General features: G+C 51.6%; 1 protein-coding gene across 1 annotated transcript in view; it reads left to right on the top strand.

Moving 5' to 3' along the window:
- The window catches only part of Abcc6 (ATP binding cassette subfamily C member 6), a 49,170-nt gene that overhangs the window by 12,965 nt on the left and 17,608 nt on the right, over positions 1–18,597 (top strand). The window contains exons 9-19 of the mRNA XM_052713990.1: positions 1,084–1,261; positions 2,929–3,090; positions 6,429–6,521; positions 8,309–8,512; positions 8,685–8,831; positions 10,669–10,756; positions 12,419–12,491; positions 14,003–14,129; positions 14,257–14,433; positions 16,125–16,292; positions 17,638–17,812. Of these exons, the coding sequence (XP_052569950.1) occupies positions 1,084–1,261; positions 2,929–3,090; positions 6,429–6,521; positions 8,309–8,512; positions 8,685–8,831; positions 10,669–10,756; positions 12,419–12,491; positions 14,003–14,129; positions 14,257–14,433; positions 16,125–16,292; positions 17,638–17,812 (1,592 nt within the window). The remainder of the gene's footprint in view (positions 1–1,083; positions 1,262–2,928; positions 3,091–6,428; positions 6,522–8,308; positions 8,513–8,684; positions 8,832–10,668; positions 10,757–12,418; positions 12,492–14,002; positions 14,130–14,256; positions 14,434–16,124; positions 16,293–17,637; positions 17,813–18,597) is intronic.

Raw genomic sequence — 18,597 nt, 5'->3', positions numbered from 1 at the left:
ATCTGGGACTCAGGAGAGCAAGGCTGCAGGAGTGGGGAAGGCATGGAGGAGAAAGTGACCGATACCCAGAAGGGCAGAGGACCACACCTGTCACCTCACTGCTATCAGTTAGCTTTTGCGGCTAACCGATCATCCCCAAGATGAGAGACTTAAAGTCACAGGCACTCACCTAGCTGGTCAGGATGTGTGGATGGGCAGTTTGGACAGGCTCCCTCTGAGGGGGCTCACTCATGTGTTTGTGGCTGGTGGCTGAATAGGCCCAGATGAGCTTGTCTGAGGTGACCTAGGCTGCATGTCTCTGCTCCATGCAAATTCCATCCTCTAAGAGACCATCGCAGGCCTACCAGTGCTATTGGATATGGCCCTGGGAGGCAGGACAAAAGCCACACACACCCAAGGCAAAGCCTGATGTCGGCACAGGACTACCTCCCCTTGTCTGAAAAGCCAAAGCTGGTGCCTGCTCCAGATTTAAGAGGTGGAGTGTTGAGCCAGGCCTGGTGGTGAGGGGCTGTCATTCCCACTCAGGAGGTTAAAGGAGAAAGATTGCAAGTTCTAGGCCAGCCTGGGCTACACTATGGGTTCTAGGCCAGCCCCGGTCACTTACTGAAACCTTGTCTCAACTGGAAAGTAAAGCCGGGCCTGCTAGTACAGGTTTGTGATCACGGCACTCAAGAGCCCGAGGCAGCAGGGCCACACGCTTAAGACCCGAACCACAGAATGACATCCTGTCCCCAACCAAAACCAAAGCAGGGCTTCAGTTTGGTCTGTAGCTCAGTTGGTAACGCGTTTGCCTGGCATGCACCAAGCCCTGGGTTTGATCCCTAGCACCACACAAACCAGGAGTGATGGTACACGCCTGTATCCTAACTCTCGGGAAGTAGAGACAGCAGGTTCAGAAACTCAAGGCCATGGTGGACATAGTGAGTTTGAAGCCAGCCTGGACCACATGACTCCCACATCGAAAAGAAGTGCGGACAGGGCGGAAACAACTGCGGCCATTTGTTCAGAAGACCACCACTGACTGACTCTGCACCCACGTGGTACAGCCCGACCTCACGGCCTGTCCCTCTTCCCGCCCCCTAGCCTGTTTCTGGAGTTCATGGGCGACCGCGACTCCCCAGCGTGGCCGGGCTGGCTCCTGGCTGTGCTGATGTTCTTGTCAGCCTGCCTACAGACGTTGTTTGAACAGCAGTACATGTACAGGGTCAAGGTCCTACAGATGAGGCTGCGAACAGCCATCACCGGCCTGGTGTACAGAAAGGTGAGCCCCAGGAGCAAGAGCGCGCAGCATCTGGACTGCGTGCTCGGACTGCGTGTTCGGACCCTCACACAGCCGTTCTCTTACCTGCACTCTTACCTGCTCGGTTAATGCTCTGTGTGGTCCAGCCCTGAGACTTCCCCAACCACATCTCTTCCGTCTCTTAGCTCTGTCACTGGCTTTTGTTCCGTAGGACTGACGGCCAGGGACTGCAGCAAACAGTGGTTCCTCGGGCTTGAAGCATCTCAATCAGGCAGGGAGAACAAACGGTTACCAGAAGTGTTGGGGTCAGAGCCTGGGCCGCAGCCCCAACAAGCTGGGCGGGGCGTCTTTCCCAATAGGCCAGTTAGAGAGACAAGTGACAAAGGAAGGCAGAGACAGGAGGTTTACCCAGTGTGGCCACGTTGGGAAGGGAAGCAAAGATCCCCGGTGGCCAACACCCCAGAGTCCATCTTTGGGATCCTGACTGTGAGGTTTAGATTTGAACGGAGGGTAAGAGGTGTGTATAGCTAAGCAGTTCTGGTTGGGTGTGACCTCACCCATCTGTCTTTTCTGCAAAGTGCTCAGGCAAGTTGTCAGGACCCTGTGAAATCTCTCCCAAAGACAAGTTCCCCTCAGGCACCAGGCTTCAGTCTTTTCACTCTCCCAGCATGATACTCCCGGGGAAATGCCAGTTTCAAGGGGTCCATTGTTTCAACAGTGGGTTAGGTGCATTCCTGCGAGGATGCTGACATCCCACAAGAGTCTCCATGTCTGACTTCCCTTGACCTCAGGAGGAAATACTGCCTACCACAGCAAGGCAGCCTTTGATCCTCAGAGGTCTGGCCTGCCCTGCCCTTCAGGGAGACACCTTCCTGGCACTTGGCATAACTTCCATGGAAATGAACTACAAACACCTTTGAGCTCTGCTTCTGGCTGTGCCAGAGAGTCTGTCTCCACTGAAACTCTCAGGAGGCCACAGGGGCGGGGACCCAGGGGTAAGAGCTTCAGTGCTGAGTCACGGTGGGTGGGGCTGCAGCCAGCCCTCTGTAAAGACTTGTTGAGTGGAGAGTTCTACACTCCATGGATCACAGGCAGGAAGAAGCAGCATTCATCATGATAGATCAGAAGCCCCCAGAGAAAGGTGTTGGAGCCAGAGGGGCTCAGAGAGAATCCAGCACCCTGTGCTGCCCGTGGCATGGCCCAGGGTCCTGAATTCATGGCCTACAGGTCTCTGACTTGGGGCAAGTTGCTCTGCTTCTCTGGACCTCAGTTTCCTTAGCTGTAAAATAGGGACCGCACTGATTCAGGATCGCTTTTTACTTTTTAACAACCCTTGAGGTGCAATGTAACCACAGACCTAGATGCATTTACCAAAGCGACTCTAGAGTCTGGGAGAGAGAGATGAGCGCAGTGCAACCTGCCTCTGGCCCTGGCATCTGGGGAAAGGAGGCTGCTCTCAGCAGGGGCACGGGCATCTCTAGCATACGGCGAATGAACCAAGATCACCACATGTCTAGCTTTTTTATTTTCAATAATGTGCTCCTCCACCCCAGATCCCCATGCCCACCTTGTGAGTTTGGCTTGGAGTTTACAGGTTCACTGCACAGATGGTAAACTGAGTCTGGGCCTGCACTCAGTGCCCACTCCCATCCTTCCCTCCTCATGCCCTCTTCTCCATACCTGCCCAGGTCCTGGTGCTGTCCAGTGGTTCCAGAAAGTCCAGCGCAGCAGGGGATGTGGTCAACCTGGTGTCAGTGGACATACAGCGGCTGACGGAGAGTGTCCTCTACCTCAATGGGCTGTGGCTGCTCTTCCTCTGGATCATAGTCTGCTTTGTCTACCTGTGGCAGGTGTGAAGCAGAGAAGTGGGATTGAGCTTCCATATCCTCCTCCTCCTCTTCCTTCTGTTTCTTCCTCTTCTGGTTCCTCATCCTTTTTTCCTCCTCTTCCTCTAGCCCAGTCTCCATCTGCAGAGTGCAAGATGGCATAATGGGCAGAGTCTTGGACAGAGTGGCCTTGGCTTGACTTATAGCAGAAGCTAGCCCTTTCTGGGACTCAGTTCCTTTCATGAAATGCTGCTGGTTATATTGATGAACTTGTCCCCCACTTCAGAGTTTTAGTTTGGTTCCATTTGGGGTTTGGGTGTTTTGAGGCAAGACCTTGTGTAGCCCTGGCTAGCCTCAAACTCCTACATAGCTGAGGCTGGCCTTGAACACCTTCCGGGTGCTGATTGCAGGAGTGTGCCGCCACACCCATACAGATGTGATCCTTACCATTACCACTGCTTGGTGGGTTCACAAGGCACTCAGTAGGTGAATCCATTATGTTTTGGAGTAATTGGTGCCACTGAAGCGTGGTCACCAAAAAAAAAAAAAAAAAAGATAAAACATAATGCCAGGGAAGGAATTGCCACCATGTGCAGAAAGCACAGAGCCACGGCATCAACTGTGGAATCTTTTTTGACTTTCTTCCTTCTGCTTTATGGTACAAAAGCTTCTGCTTGATGGTGATGATGAGGATGAAGACGGTGATGATGATGATGATGATGATGAAGATAGGCTCTGACTCTGTGTGGGAACTGCCTGGGTTCAAATCTTGCTCTTACCATTTGCTTGCTGTTAGAACTTCACACTCGTCCCCTCTGTGCTCCAGTTCCTCAGCTCTAAAAGCAGATGCTAATTAGAAATAGGCTCCTGGTCCTACATGGGTGAGACAGACAGGCTGACAGCCGCTGAGCAGCCTCTGTCTGAGGCGCTTGGGTCCGGTCGTGGTTCTGGTTTTGGATTCAGGAAAGTTAGAAATACATTTGAGATCTTGAGGATCTATCTCAAGTTTAATAAGAAAATTGTATGTGTTTTGTGGGTGCCTTATTGCCATAGCCCAAAGGTCATGTTGAACAATGTCTTTAACAGCCCTGCACTTTGACTGTGGCCTACTGAGAGATGAGGTATGGAATTTCCCACTGTGACATCGTGTTGGTGCTCAAAGCCTTTCAGATTTTGAGCACTTCAGTTTCAGTGTTTGGATTAGGGATGCTCAGGCTGAGTGTGCAAGGTGCTTTGAAGAGCATCCGGCATTCACCTGCTGCAGTGTTGTTAGCTGTCTGATGTGTGAGGAGGAGGCATTACCATGAACACTGAGGACCATTAGGTGTTTCCTTATTTATCTCCATGGTACCTTGAGTATGCCACACAAGCGATTTTTCCACTGAGCTACATCTCCAGTCCTTAAAAAAGTATTTTTTTTTTAATTTTGAGAAAAGTGTCACTAAAAGCTGCCCTTGACCTTGTTGTATAGAAAGGCTGGAGTCTGTGAGGACTGACATGAGCTGTCATGCCCAGATAAAATCCTACTTATGAGCACTGACATTTGACCACCCCAAGGCTTACACACAGTAGGTGTTCAGCAAGCATACACAGACATTCAAGCAGTGTCTGTGTGCAGTATCGAAAAGCTGGCTGTTATTGTAGGGGAGCAAGGGAAGGAAGAAGGAGTTGTGAAGAAATCGGGGTGTTTAGCAAACCGAGGTTGATAGTGGTCAGAGGCCCCAGAACCCACAGATAACACCCTGCACGCCGCCTCTGCCCTGGCCTCAGAGGACCGCCATGCAGTCCTAGTCTTACTGAGATGGTGGGCATTGTGGTTGCTAGGGCTAAAGGAAAGCACTTGAGATGAGAGGGGTGGGCGTCGGCCTGGCATCCCGAAGGAGTGTTTTCCAGGCTGTTAGCGGCTTTCCGGGCAGTTCTCCATGGAGCCACTAGGTGGTGGAATTGTTGCATGAATAAAGTAAGCGGGACCGCTTCAGTCCGGGGAATTAAGAGGATAGAGTTCCTTTGTTCTGAGAGAAGAAACACGGACTGGAGTTGGGGTGGAGAAAATCTGAAAAAGCACAATAATTTTATTTTTATACTTTATAAAATCATTTATTCTATCCCCACCACTACATCTCCCAGGTACCCAGACCAAAGGCCCCCAAAGTTCCAAAGCTGGTGGAGGGAGTGACAAACAAAACAGATGTCCAGTTAAATGGGAGTTTCAATAAACGGAATAATTGCTCAGTATAGCTACATCTCCAATATTGCGTGGGGCATTATTTTTTTAAAAAGATTTATTTATTTATTTATCATGTATAGAATTCCTCCTGCATGTATGCCTTCACGCCAGAAGAGGGCACCAGATCTCATTACAGATAGTTGTGAGCCAATCTGTGGTTGCTGGAAATTGAACTCAGGGCCTCTGCAAGGACAGCCAGTGCTCTTAACCCCAAAACCACCTCACCAGCCCCATTTAAAAATGTATTTATTTTTGTGTGTACGGTGCTTTGCCTGCTTGTGTGTCTGTGTACCATATGCACGCAGTGCCTACAGAGGACAGAAGAGGGCATCAGATCCCATGAATCTGGTGTTACAGATGGTTTTGAATCGCTTTGTGGGCCCTGGGAAACGACCCTGGGTCCTTGAGAAGAGCATGTTCTTAACCATAAAGACGCCTAGCATGGGGCATTCTTATGCCAGACACACATATATATAGAGATAGACATATATGATATATATATATATATATATATATATATATATATATATATATATATCAGAAACCTCAAATTTGTGCGTTGATTTGTTCATCTGATGACTGACTCCCTACTAAGAGGTGAGATGGAGGCTAAATTAACAGTGAGCCCAGAAGGTGGGTGTGGGGCGCACGCCTGTAACACTTGCATTTGGAAGGTGGAGGTAAGAGAATGGGATTTTTAAGTCAGCCTCAGCAACATAGTGACTTTGAGACCGTCCTGGGTTAAGACTTGGTCTCTAGGGAAACAAACCACAAAAAGGGGCTTGCAAACGGCTCAGGGGGTCAATTAAGGTGCTTGCTGTCTGGTGACACGAGCCTGGGTACCGAGGCTGGATCCTGGGGACCCATGTAAACGTGGAAGGAGAGAGCTGACTGTGAGGTCATCTCCTGGCCTCCATGTGGTGCTGTGGCATGTCACCTCAAAAATAAACACACATTTAAAAGGTCAGGGAGGGAAGACAACAGACTGCTTACCGTGTGAACATGAGGACTGAAGTCGAGAGCCCAGCAACCTATATAAAGAGCCGGGCGGGTGGCACGTGCCTGAGTTCCCAGCCCCGGGAGGTGGCGTGACCAGACCCCTGGAGTCCCGTGACACCTGCCCCTCTGTCCCTAGCTCCTCGGACCCTCTGCCCTCACGGCCATCGCTGTCTTCCTGAGCCTCCTCCCTCTGAATTTCTTCATCACCAAGAAAAGGAGCTACCACCAGGTTTGACATTTGGGAATGGGGACACCCTGGGCGGGGGAACAGCCATGGGGATTCTGGTTGGGGACAGAGACAGGGAGAGGCAAGAAGAGGATATAGCCCTGGCTTTGCTTTTCCTGTGTTCTGACGTGTGGTCCCTGGATAAGCCTCTGCTCCTTTTAGAGTGTGGCCCTTCCCATGGTGGCCCCAAGTTGTCCTTGCTGACTCTTGCTTCTGCCCCTCATCCCCACTCACCACCCAGAAGGGAAGTGTGGCGGTCCGAGAAGCCATACCTCCTTTCCTGATGTCACTCGGTGTCGAAGCCTAAGACCCCGCCATGGCCCGCTGTCACCTGCCCTTGCCCCCTCCCTCTGCCCCTCACCCCGCTCTGCTTCCTCACACAGCCACACACCCAGTCTTGCAAGCTGGGTCTCCCTTGCCTGAAGTTTTTGTTTCTAGAGCGCTTGTCCCAGTATTGAGCTTACGGCCCTGAGACTAGACGCTCCTGAGCGCCGCCGCGGCCGAGGACTGAGGCTGACCGGCATTTGGGGCAGTAGGTGGGGCTGGTGAAATGACTCAGCGCATAAAGGCTGACAAACCTGGCCACCTGAGTGTGATCCCAGGGCCCGCGAGGTGAAGGGAGCCCTTTCAAGGTGTCCCCTGAACTCCACATGCGGCGCACCCCCAAACACATATTAAATAAATAAGCATATAAATAACTGTATGTGAAGACAAAAGCGATGGAGCCGGGTATGGTAATGAATACCTTTAATCCCAGCGGGGGTGGGGGGGAGGGGGAGGGGGGGGAGGGGAGGCCAGATATGGAAAATCCTTATGAGTTTGAGGCCAGCCTGGTCTACATAGCAAGGACTATATATTTATATTTTGACTATATACTCATAAATAAATAAATAAATAACATGTGCTCAGTAAGCTTGCTGTGGCAGCACAGACCTGTTGTCCCAGTGCTGGGAAAGCTGAGGCAGGAGGATAGCTTGAGGCTAGCCTGGACTACACGGCAGACCCTGTGTTGGTGGAGGGAGAGGAGAGTGTTCAGTAAAGGTGGTGAACTGCAGGAAAGGCGGTAGCTGAACTCACCCTCCTGGCTGTCCCGTGTCCGCCCTTCACTGTCACCTGGCCTCACTCCACTCCGCTGCCTCGACAGCCTTCCTGACCTCTCCAGGCAGGCACTCCACCTCCCTGTTTTTGCTTGTGCAGATCCCAGGACACCCTCCGAGCAGATGGTCCATGCCCCGTCTCTCCCCTTGCTAACCAGGTTGGCCAGTCCCTGGGTAGCCTCAGAGACACTCTTCACACAGCTGCGCTATGGTCTCATGCGTGGGACGTGAAACCCCAAACGCTTCCGCCTGACCTTCAAGCCTGAGGCGGTCACCCCTCTCCCTGAAGAACCCAGTTCACTGTCTCCCTTTCCCGTGGTCTACCTGGATTTCTTTTGAGTCACACTCTTCCCTCTCTGGAGGTCCCCCACTCCAGCTGCCCATTTGCTGTGCACTCAGTACCTACAGCCTCCTGGCCTCCTCACTTAGGATGTAGTTCACCCTTGCCTCCGGGAAACCTTCCTGGTAGCACCACCACACCGACTGGTGGCTTCTTGTTAGCACAGTGAAAGCAGGCTCAGGAGGCTAAGACAGCTCTGGGGAGGGATGAAAGTCCAGGGTGAGTGAGGGTGGTGTGGCCCAGGACCCTGGGGAAGAAGCTGGGTTGGTGGGTGGCTTGGAGAAAGAGTCTGGGGCCACAGGGATGGAGAATTCCAGGCTGGTCCCTCTCTTGCCTCTTCTCTCCTGTCTCAGGAAGAGCAGATGAGGCAGAAGGCCTCCCGAGCGCGGCTCACCAGCTCCATACTCAGAACTATGAGAACCATCAAGTCCCATGGCTGGGAGCAAGCCTTCCTCGAGAGACTCCTTCATATCCGGGGCCAGGAGCTAGGCGCTCTGAAGACCTCCACCCTCCTCTTCTCTGTGTCTCTCGTGTCCTTCCAAGTGTCTACATTTCTGGTGACGTCGTTCTGGCCTCACTGCTGAGAGGGGGCTGGGAGAGGGCATGCTTGGGGTGGACAGCCTGTGCCAGGAGCATTGCAGCGTGGACATACAGACCCTAGAGACACCCCAGCAGGCTCTGCCTGCCTCCAAGGACAGCAGACTCAGTGTCACCCGTGTGCTTCAACAGGTGGCGCTGGTTGTGTTTGCTGTCCACACCCTGGTGGCAGAGGACAATGCCATGGACGCAGAGAAGGCTTTTGTGACCCTCACAGTGCTCAGCATCCTCAACAAAGCCCAGGCCTTCCTGCCCTTCTCTGTACACTGCATCGTTCAGGTGAGGCGAGGGGCGGGAAGGGGCGGAGGATGGCTCAAAGGAGCTCAGGAGATCTTGGCCTAGACTCAGTACCCCTGGACCACTGCTGGCAGAGGAGTGAGGGGAAGGGGAAGGTCTAGAGTTCAGCAAGATGCCATTAGAAGTGGGTCAGGGGGTGCAGGAAAGTCTCAGCAAGCATGCCTGAAGAATGAGTCACTTCTACATTCAAGAATTCATCCTGGGTCCCCTCCTTGAGCAGAGCCTTTTATTTCTCTGCCTGTTCTGTCTTTCCCATCAGGTATCTGGGATGCTAAAAAGGAGGAAGATTGCACAATTGAACTGCCTCCTCCTTCGTCCTCTGGGGTGTGTGTGTGTGTGTGTGTGTGTGTGTGTGTGTGTGTGTGTGTATGTGTGTATGCAGGTGAGGGGTAATGGCCTTATCTGCCACACGCTGGGTTTGTGCCCAATTATGGTCAAAAGCTGGGTGCTTAGGTGGGGACTTGGGCAGCTGATAACTTCAGGGGAGGAGCTGCCGCCGTAGCCGTCAAGAATGCAGAACTGGGCTTTTGGGCCCCTTTTCTTTGTTTGGAGACTGAGCAGGCAGGGTTTGGAAAGAGAGAGACAGAGAGACAGAAATGGGACTTCCCAGAATGTGCAGGGGCGAGCTGGAGGTTCCAACGGAACATCCATACGCTCACCCACCATGGTTTATTGGCCAGATGTTTAGTTCCAGATGTGCCTTAAACCCATCCGAAAACTGTTGTTTACTCCATCACATTAAAGCCACTATTGTGCCCATGAGCACATCTTCCCACGACAGTCATCTGTAGCTCACAGGATTCACAGTAGGTAAGACAGTTGGTCACTTTCTCCGCTAGCCGCCTGCATAGCACCTTCTGGTACTAGAAAAGCCAGCCAGCAGGGAGGAAGCTGCCCAGCCAGTGTCAGCTTGGTTTCTCCATGCGCTATGACCAAAGTATGCTGTGCCTTCAGCAACAGGGTCTTACCACCAGTTCTGGTGGGCATCTGGTGTTTTAGGGGTTTCTCTAGGTCAGAGGTGAGGTATTCTCATATCCGACACTAAGCATTTTATTAGGTAATACATGTTTTATGAGAGAAGCATCATTCCTTGTGTAGAGTAACTCCAATTAAATGCATATAGATGCATACACGCATGTGGGAGCTTCTAAAATAGCAGGTTTCCCTGTGACTTTTTCAAAAATCCTTAGTCTAGCTATTCCTCCCTCTACCCCACTTTAAATTTTGAGACAGGGTCTCTCACTGAACCCAGAGCTTATCCATTTGACTAGACTGGCTGGCCGGACAGTTCCAGGGATCCACTCATCTCCACTCTCCAAATGTTTGGATGGCAGACATGGACTGCCATGCCTAGCTTTTACGTGGGCTCTGGGGATTTGAACTCAGGTCCTCATATTCGCACAGCAAGCGCGTCACCCCACGGAGCCATCTCCTCAGCCCCAGACCACCTGTATTTTAAGGATCACCACCAATCACCAAGATAGGTGTGCAATGGGTGCCCAAGAAGGTGCCCCCAATGGACAGAGTTGGAAGTTACTCCACATTGCTACCGGACGCTGTTGGAAAGGTGTTGCCCTCTTCTCAGGCCTTAGCTGGAGGCAGCTGGTTTGTTCCAGTCTCTCTCTTTTGGATTGAGGAGCAGAGAGAAGTCCCCACCCCTGTCAAGGTCATCGCTTTTCTATGACCTACAAAACTCTGTCCCAACATCCAGCAAATGCAAAGTGTTGGGCTGGGTCCTCAGGAAGCCTCCCCCTGGCATTTCCAGGGACCCACTCAAAGTCCTTCTGCCCTGGTGACCAGCCCACTCTCGTACCTCCAGGCTCGAGTCTCCTTTGACCGGCTGGCTGCCTTCCTGTGTCTGGAAGAAGTAGACCCCAGTGGCATGGACTCAAGTCCCTCCAGATGCTGTGAGTGCTGAAATGGGCAGGGGGGAGGGGACAAAGACAGCACATGTAATGCAGATTCCACCACCAGCCATGGCACTTGGTACCCAACATTGTGAAGCCTCTGCTTCTGCCACCTGTACAGTGACAGCCAGTGGAGCACTGTGGGGTGCCACCTAGACACTCAAGAGTGGGTACCCCATCAAGTCCTTACCCTTCTGCAGAAGTCTAGGAAGAGAACCATGGACATATTATTAAGCTAAAGACTCAGACCAGGGGCTAGAGAGATGGAGCAGTGGTTAAGAGCACTGACTGCTTTTCCAGAGGACCCAGGTTTGGTTCCCAGCACCCACATGGCAGCTCACACCTGTTTGTAATTCCTGTTCCAGGAATCCGACTCCATCACACAGACATACATGCAGGCAGAATACCAATGTCCATAATAATAAATGAATTATTTTTAAGAAGACTCAGTGAGAACATCAGTGTGGGGACTCACAAGCTCTAGTTGGCTGGCTCCTCTCCTCAATCCTGCCACTGTCACCTATGTGACATTAACTGCCTATGTGACATTAGCTGCTGCAGGGAGTGGGAGGGAGGGCAGAAAATAGCCTGTCCCCAGCCAAGGGCCTCCCACCCAGTTCATATAACTGAGACATCTGGTCAACCTGCTTATCTAGAACATACCCACATAATACATAAAATCCTGCCCTTGGGATGGACGTCCCAACCCAGGGACACATTGGAACCCCAGCTCTGATGTGTTAACCTCTTGGTCCATCTTCAGGATCCAAGTGCCTGAAGCCGGGGGTTGTCTTGGGGGTCACATTAATTTAAGTACCACAATTAGATTAGAACATATGCAAAATTAATGTATTTTATTTACCATTTATTTAAATTTTTGTCTTAAAATTGGGGCAAGGATTATTTATTTTTACTTTATATGTATAGGTGTTCGCTTGCATGTGTGTCTGTGTAATTGTGAGTGCCTGATGCCCAGGGAGGCCAAAAAGGGTGTGAGATCCTCTGGAACTGGATGGTTTGTGAGCTGCCATGTGGGTGCTGGGAATTGAGCCTGTGTCCTCTACAAGAGCAGCCAGTGCTCTTAACTATGACTCGTCCCTCTGGCCCCTTTTTCTGGCTTTCTGAGACAGGGCGTTGTAGCCAAGGCTCGACTTGAACTCATGATCCTTCTGCCTCCACCTCCCAAATACCAGGATTACAGGCACAAGCCACCACACTGAGATTATTTGTTTATTTACTTAAGTATATGAATAAATAACTTTATTAGTGATCTTCATTATATAGCCCAAGCTGGCATCACATTCGCTCTATAACCCAGGCTAGCCTCCAACTCATTACCCTCTTGTCTCAACATCCTAGGTTCTGGGATTACAGGCATGAGCCACCACGCCTAGTTCAAAAATTTTTTTAATAAAAAACAACAAAACAAACAAACAAAGGCAGCCAACAGGATTTGAATCCCCGGCTGAGGCTTGCCAGTGTCCAAATTACTATGACAGGGTCACTGCCAAGTCAACAGGTAGCAGGGCAGGGCCTTATGAGGCTTCTAGCTGAAACTTGATGCTTTGAGGACAGAGCAAAGGGCTGAGGTCTTGAACACTGAACCCTGGGACGCCAGGAGGGCAGGAACAGCCCCTGTAACTGTCTTTCTATGCCCTACAGCCTCAAAGGATCGAATTTCTGTACACAATGGCACTTTCGCTTGGTCCCAGGAGAGCCCTCCCTGCCTGCACGGGTATGAAACCCCACCGAAAGATGCTCTTAGATTCTGAGAAACAGTGTGGCACCTGGGGCTGGAGGATAGGATAGGCTATTCCGGGGTTCTGGGGTTCTGTGCAGGGAGGCAAGGGTTCTTGCATGCTATAGCCCTATAAAGGGGCCACAGGGTACCTGAGCACCCTCCCCCACATCGGGCACTCCTCTGCTCCCCACCTGACTAACATGAGGCTCAAGACCCAGCCTCATCAGCTGTGACCTCCTTCTGTGCCTCCTGTATCAGTTCCAAGGCCATTGTCACCCACCAAGAGAAAGGAAATCTGGCCGTTTCCCTCTACCCACACTCTCAGGAGTGTGCCCTGAGCAGCCACCTGCTGTGCGCACTCTGTTCTGGATGCTGGGGACAGAGGGAAGGCCGGGGCTCTGCTCTCCTGGAGTGACATTTGGATAGACATGGGACACAGTGGAAAGCCTAGGGAAGGGACAAAGCCGTGTGGGAAGGTTGGCATTCCAGCTGAGGGTCCAGACGTCAGGGGAAGGCTTCTGGAACTGTGGAAAGACCCTGAGGCAGGAGCATGGCCAGGTTCTCAGTCTTACCCTGTCGGTGTTTGGGGCTGAGAATTCCCTATTGTGGGCTGTCCTGGGCCTTGTAGGATGTTTGGCAGAACTAAGTGCTGAGGAACTCCAGCCCCAATCAGCTGTGTGACAAAAATACATCTAGATGTTGCCAAATGACCTCACCCAACCGGAGCAAAACTACCCCTGCTGAGAACCACTGGACCGCTGGAGAAGCACTAAGAGTGTGCCTGGTCCTAACTCGTATTCACCAGGGCTTTCCTTCTAGCCCTCAGTCAAACTGCAATGCTGGATGGTGTAGCCTGGGAGGGTTAGGAACCGATTTGGTTTTTTGGTTTTGTTTTTTGAAACAGGGTCTCACTGTGTAGACCAGGCTGCCCTCACACTTACAGGGATCTGCCTGCCTCTGCCTCTCAAGTGCTGGGAGGTGTGCACCCTCACACCCAGCCTTGACTTGGTCTTTAATTGGTCCCCGTGACTGCTGGGTAAGGGCTGACAGCAGAAGATGGGCAGGAGTGGGTAGGGCCAAGGCAGGAAGAGCAGCAGGGTATGCATTGCAAAGGCCTGAGCAAGAGGCGACAGCAGCCAAGCAACCCACATCGTGATCCCCTCTGCGTGTGCATGTGTGCATGGATATGCAGCAGTGGTGCACGTGGGCACATGCATGTGCTTGCATCTGTATACTGGCTGTGCATGTGACTGTGTGTACTAATGTTGGTGGCATGTCTGTAAGTGTTTGTGTGGCAGGCACATGTGTACATGTGATGTACTCAGGTGTAAGAAGGAAGGCAGCTCAGATAGCCAGACAAGGACCAGGGGAGGAAAGGTCCTGTATATCGTCTTAATGGTCTCCCCACGGCCTGAACAGCAGGACGGGGTGGTGTGTCTAGGGTTCCCAGCTTCTGTACACACCCAGGCTGGACCTTCAGGGCTGCATCTCCCCTGGGTTGTCAGGATCAACCTCACCGTGCCCCAGGGCTGTCTGCTGGCTGTTGTGGGTCCAGTGGGGGCTGGGAAGTCCTCCCTGCTGTCTGCCCTGCTTGGGGAGCTGTTGAAGGTAGAAGGGTCTGTGAGCATTGAGGTAAGGCCACCCGTTCCTCCCTGCCCCCCTCGCAGCCAAGATCGCTGCCATTCACTGTCAGCCTCCCACCCTCTGAGCACCCAGCTCTCCTGCTCTCATGAACTACCTACAGTGAGGTGTGTTTCAGGGTTCCATGGCCTACGTGCCCCAGGAGGCCTGGGTCCAGAATACCTCGGTGGTGGAGAATGTGTGCTTCAGGCAGGAGCTGGACCTGCCCTGGTTGCAGAAAGTTCTGGAAGCCTGTGCCCTGGAGTCTGATGTGGCCAGCTTCCCTGCAGGAGTTCACACCCCAATAGGGGAGCAGGTGAGGAGTCCCTGGGGCCATATGCCTCCCTGATCTGGGGGCAGTGTGATGGGGCACAGTAGGAGTGGAAAGGGGGGAGGGAAGGAGGCCCCAGGTCAAGGCCAAACATATAACAGCTGTTCAGTTATTGAGAGAAACTGATTGAAAGAAAATAAAACAAACAAAAGGAAAGCAGAATGCCCTGCTGGGTACTGTTAGTCAAATTGCTTCCCCTTTCTTGGCCTCACCAAAGAATCTAAGCGAGATGGTCCCCACACAGGACACAGGCATCTGAAGCTATAGAACAGACAGAATCAGAAAACTATGTGCTAAGGACTGGCCCACTACTTGTTTTTATAAATAAAGTTTTATTGGGACACAGCCATCTATCCACAGCTTATGGTCTATGTCTACTTTTGCATTCAGAGGTCAGAGTTGGGCAATTGGGACAGACATCAAATGGCCCTCAAGCTTTACAAGAGCTATTCTCTGGCCCATCCTAGAAAATGTGGGCTGACCCCTAGCTGAGGGAACTGGGAATCGATGCTGGGGATCAAACCAAGGTCTTTGCAGATTCTGAACAACTGCTTCACCTCTGAGCTCCAGCCTCTCGTTTATTTATGTTTGAGACAGGGTCGAGAACTTGTGATCCTCTTGCCTCAGCCTCTTGAGTGCTGAGATGATGGGCATGTGCCACCACTGGCTCAGGCCCCCTAGTTTCTATCCTTTCTCCCTTTAGACCAATCCCAGCCCAGCAGACAGAGAGCACTGTGCCAACAGGTCAAGTTACTCCCTCCCTCTTCTCAGAACTCTCAGGGTTTCCTGTTTCCTCAGATTCAGAGTCAAAGTTTTGACCAGCCCCAGAAAGCCCCCATGTGACCCCATTTCTCGATCTACCTCATCTCCTGTCATACTTCCATGTTCCTGCTCTCTCCAGCTACAGGGACCCCAGCATGCTCACCGGATCTCCCAAGCACACTCATACTCCAGGGCCTGTGAACACTGTCTCCATGGAACACACAGGGTTTATGCCCTGCGTCACCTTGAGGACAGGCCTGATCTTGTCACCTTTCCCAGCACATATTCATTAGATGAAAGGGTCAGGAGAGCAGGTTGTCACTGCTAGATGCCTACAGACAAGTACATCCAAGTAGAGCCGCCATGGTTGAGCATTAGCTGAGTAAGTGAATGACTGAAAATAAGGACTAGAAATTTAGACAAGGGAGTAAGTGGCGTCCTCCGGGAACATGTCATCAATGGAGAAAAGGGAAGAAGTGCTGGGCAGAGAGGGATGGAGTCAACCTGGAAGAGAGGGAGGAGACTGAACAGTGCAGACAGCATCTCCAGAAGGGACGCTGGGAAGGGGAGAAGCAGGCTCAGGCCAGCAAGGATCCTGCTCAGTGTTTAGAGACAAATGTGACCCAAGGACAGGCACCTTGAGCTGCCCCTCACTGAATGGGCAGATGTGTCCCTCACTCATGTCACTCTGGTTTTGTTGTTAGTGTTGTTTTGTTTTTCAAGACAGGGTTTCTCTGTGTAGCCCTAGCTGTCCTGGAACTTGCTCTGTAGACCAGGCTGGCCTTGAACTCACAGAGATCCTCCTGCCCCTGGCCCCACCCAGAGTGCTAGGATTGAAGGTGTGCGCCACCATCACCACTACCTGGTCATTCTGATGTCACCAGCAGATGTGTATTTGAGTCTCATGTTCCCAGGGCATGAATCTTTCCGGGGGCCAGAAGCAACGGCTGAGCTTGGCTCGGGCTGTGTACAGAAAGGCTGCTGTGTACTTGCTGGATGACCCCCTGGCGGCCCTGGATGCCCACGTCAGCCAGCATGTCTTCAAACAGGTCATCGGGCCCAGTGGACTGCTCCAGGGTACGGTAAGTGAGTGTCAGGGTGAAGCTGGGGAAGTCCTGAAAGTTCTGTCCTAACCAAGCGTTGTCTCATCAGCTCTTCTTCAGTCCAATTTTCTTCTTTGTATCAATGAGCTTTTCCTGCAACAATGCTATGTAACAAACAGCTCCCCAAATCCTAGTGACTTACCCTTACTTCTTTCTTAGGGGATTTGTGGTTAAACTATTTATAATGTTTCAATTTTATGATGATCTAAAAGTGGTACATATTTAATTTTTTAAGACTTATTTTTTAAAGATTTTGATCTTTTCCTGGGAAGCAATATTTTCTCATAGTGCTAGTTGGTGGTCATGGACCGTGGTTCCATCTGCTGTGTGATCTTGAGGAGGAAAAAGCAAGCTCTGAGAAGCACTTTATGGTTGAGCTCTGATGCTTGATGTGTTAAATGTAATGTATTCCTGTATCAGGGTGCCACTCAGTGGCAGTATTACACGCACAAGGCCCTGAGTTCCACCCCCAACACCTCATGAGTAGCTATGGTGTATGCCTGTAACACTGCCCCTTGTAAGATGGGGGCAGGATGGTCAGAAATTCAAGGTTATCCTTGGTGTCTTGGCCAGTTTTAACTGTTAACCTAGCATAGCCCAGTCATCTGAGAGGAAAGCCTTGACTGAGGAATTTCCTAGGTAAGATTGGGCATGTCTGTTAATTGATGTAGGAGGGCTCAGCCCAATGTGGACACCAGCACCACTATCCCTAGGCAGGTGGACCTGGGCTGTACAGTGAAGCTGGCTAAGCATGGTGCTGTGAGGGAACCATCCGATAAGCAGCATCCTTGTGGATCTTGCTGTACTTCCTGGGCTGTGAGTTCCCTAATGGGAGCTAACACCACATGGAGGAACAAGTAGGCCTGCCTTGAGGTTCCTGCCTCGAGCTCTGTCCTGACTTCTCAGTGGTGAACCGTGACCTGGAAGTGTGAGCTAAATAAAACCTTTTCCTCCCTAAGTAGCTTTTGGTCCTGGCATTTGTCATGGCAACAGAAATGAAGTTAGAACACTTGGCTACAGAGTGAGTTCAAGGCTAGCCTGGTATACATGAGACCCTATGTCAAAAAAGATTTTTAAATGTATTTCCACTTGTTATATTTTGGTCTTAACATGGGTTTCTCAGATCACCCCACAACATCATCAGAATGAGAGGCTCCCAAAGGTTCACTTTAACCCACATCTTCTCGACTGGAGATACCCCACTATTCTCTTTGGATATGGTGTTCTCCAGAACAAGGGCAGGTGCACAGGAAGGGACTCCTGTTCCCCCTTTCTGACCTGGGGACACTCCAGCACATGTCACTTCTGCCCCTGCCCTGCCTAGACTCGGATCCTGGTGACGAATACACTGCACGTCCTGCCCCAGGCTGACCAGATCCTGGTGCTGGCCAATGGGACCATCGCAGAGATGGGCTCTTACCAGGACCTTCTGCACAGGAACGGAGCCCTGGTGGGTCTTCTGGATGGAGCCAGACAGCCGGCAGATGGAGGAGAAGGAGGTATTGGCTGGGCATCACTGAATCTCTGTGCCTGGCTCTGGGAGAAGGCTGTAAGGGTCCCACTGATGTAGGTAGAGTGTCCTGCCACACCCATCTTGAGGGCCTGCCTGAAACTGCTGGCCCTGCAGACAGACCACCCCACCCCCATGAAGAGCCAAGGACGTTTCCTGGGGCTCACAGTGTCTCTCCTCATACTTTTGGTTCTCTTTGTGTGTTTATGTGTGCAGGTGCACATGTATGTGCCAGTGTGCATGCATGTGTGGTTGGAGGCCTGAGGTCAATCTCAGCTGTCATTCTCTGGAGTTGTCCACCTTGTTTTTAGAGCCACGGTCTCTTATTGGGACCCAGGGCTCACTGATTCAGCTAGACTGGTTGACTAGGGAGTGCCAGGGACCCTCTGTCCCCACCTTCCTGGTGCCAGCATGACCTTGCCTGGCTTTTTATGTGGGTTCTGGGGGTGAGCTCAGGTCCTCAGACCTATGAGACAAGCACTTGGCCGACTTGGCCATTGCCTCAGCCCTAACTGTACTTTATTTCTTTTGATCCTCATAAGAGTCCTCTGAGGTGGGGGCTGCCACGACCGTTCTTGTACAGAGCAAACTGAGGCCTCTGTCTGTGGTCCCAGAGTAGAATTCAGGGTGTCCCACCCAGTGTCTATGCTCAAAGATGCCGTGAAGACACCTCAGCGAGCATTTGATCCTAGGGTCCCTCTGTACTCAAGAGGGTAAATAACAAACTTCCCGAAGTAACATCGCCCATAAACATTGTCTTAGTCAGGGTTTCTA

Source organism: Peromyscus californicus, unplaced genomic scaffold (genome assembly GCF_007827085.1).
Source record: "Peromyscus californicus insignis strain IS unplaced genomic scaffold, ASM782708v3 Scaffold_4__1_contigs__length_199733344, whole genome shotgun sequence".
Classification (NCBI taxonomy): Eukaryota; Metazoa; Chordata; class Mammalia; order Rodentia; family Cricetidae; genus Peromyscus; species Peromyscus californicus.
Note: the sequence above shows the minus strand (reverse complement) of the source record. Positions and strands in the feature narration are given on the sequence as shown.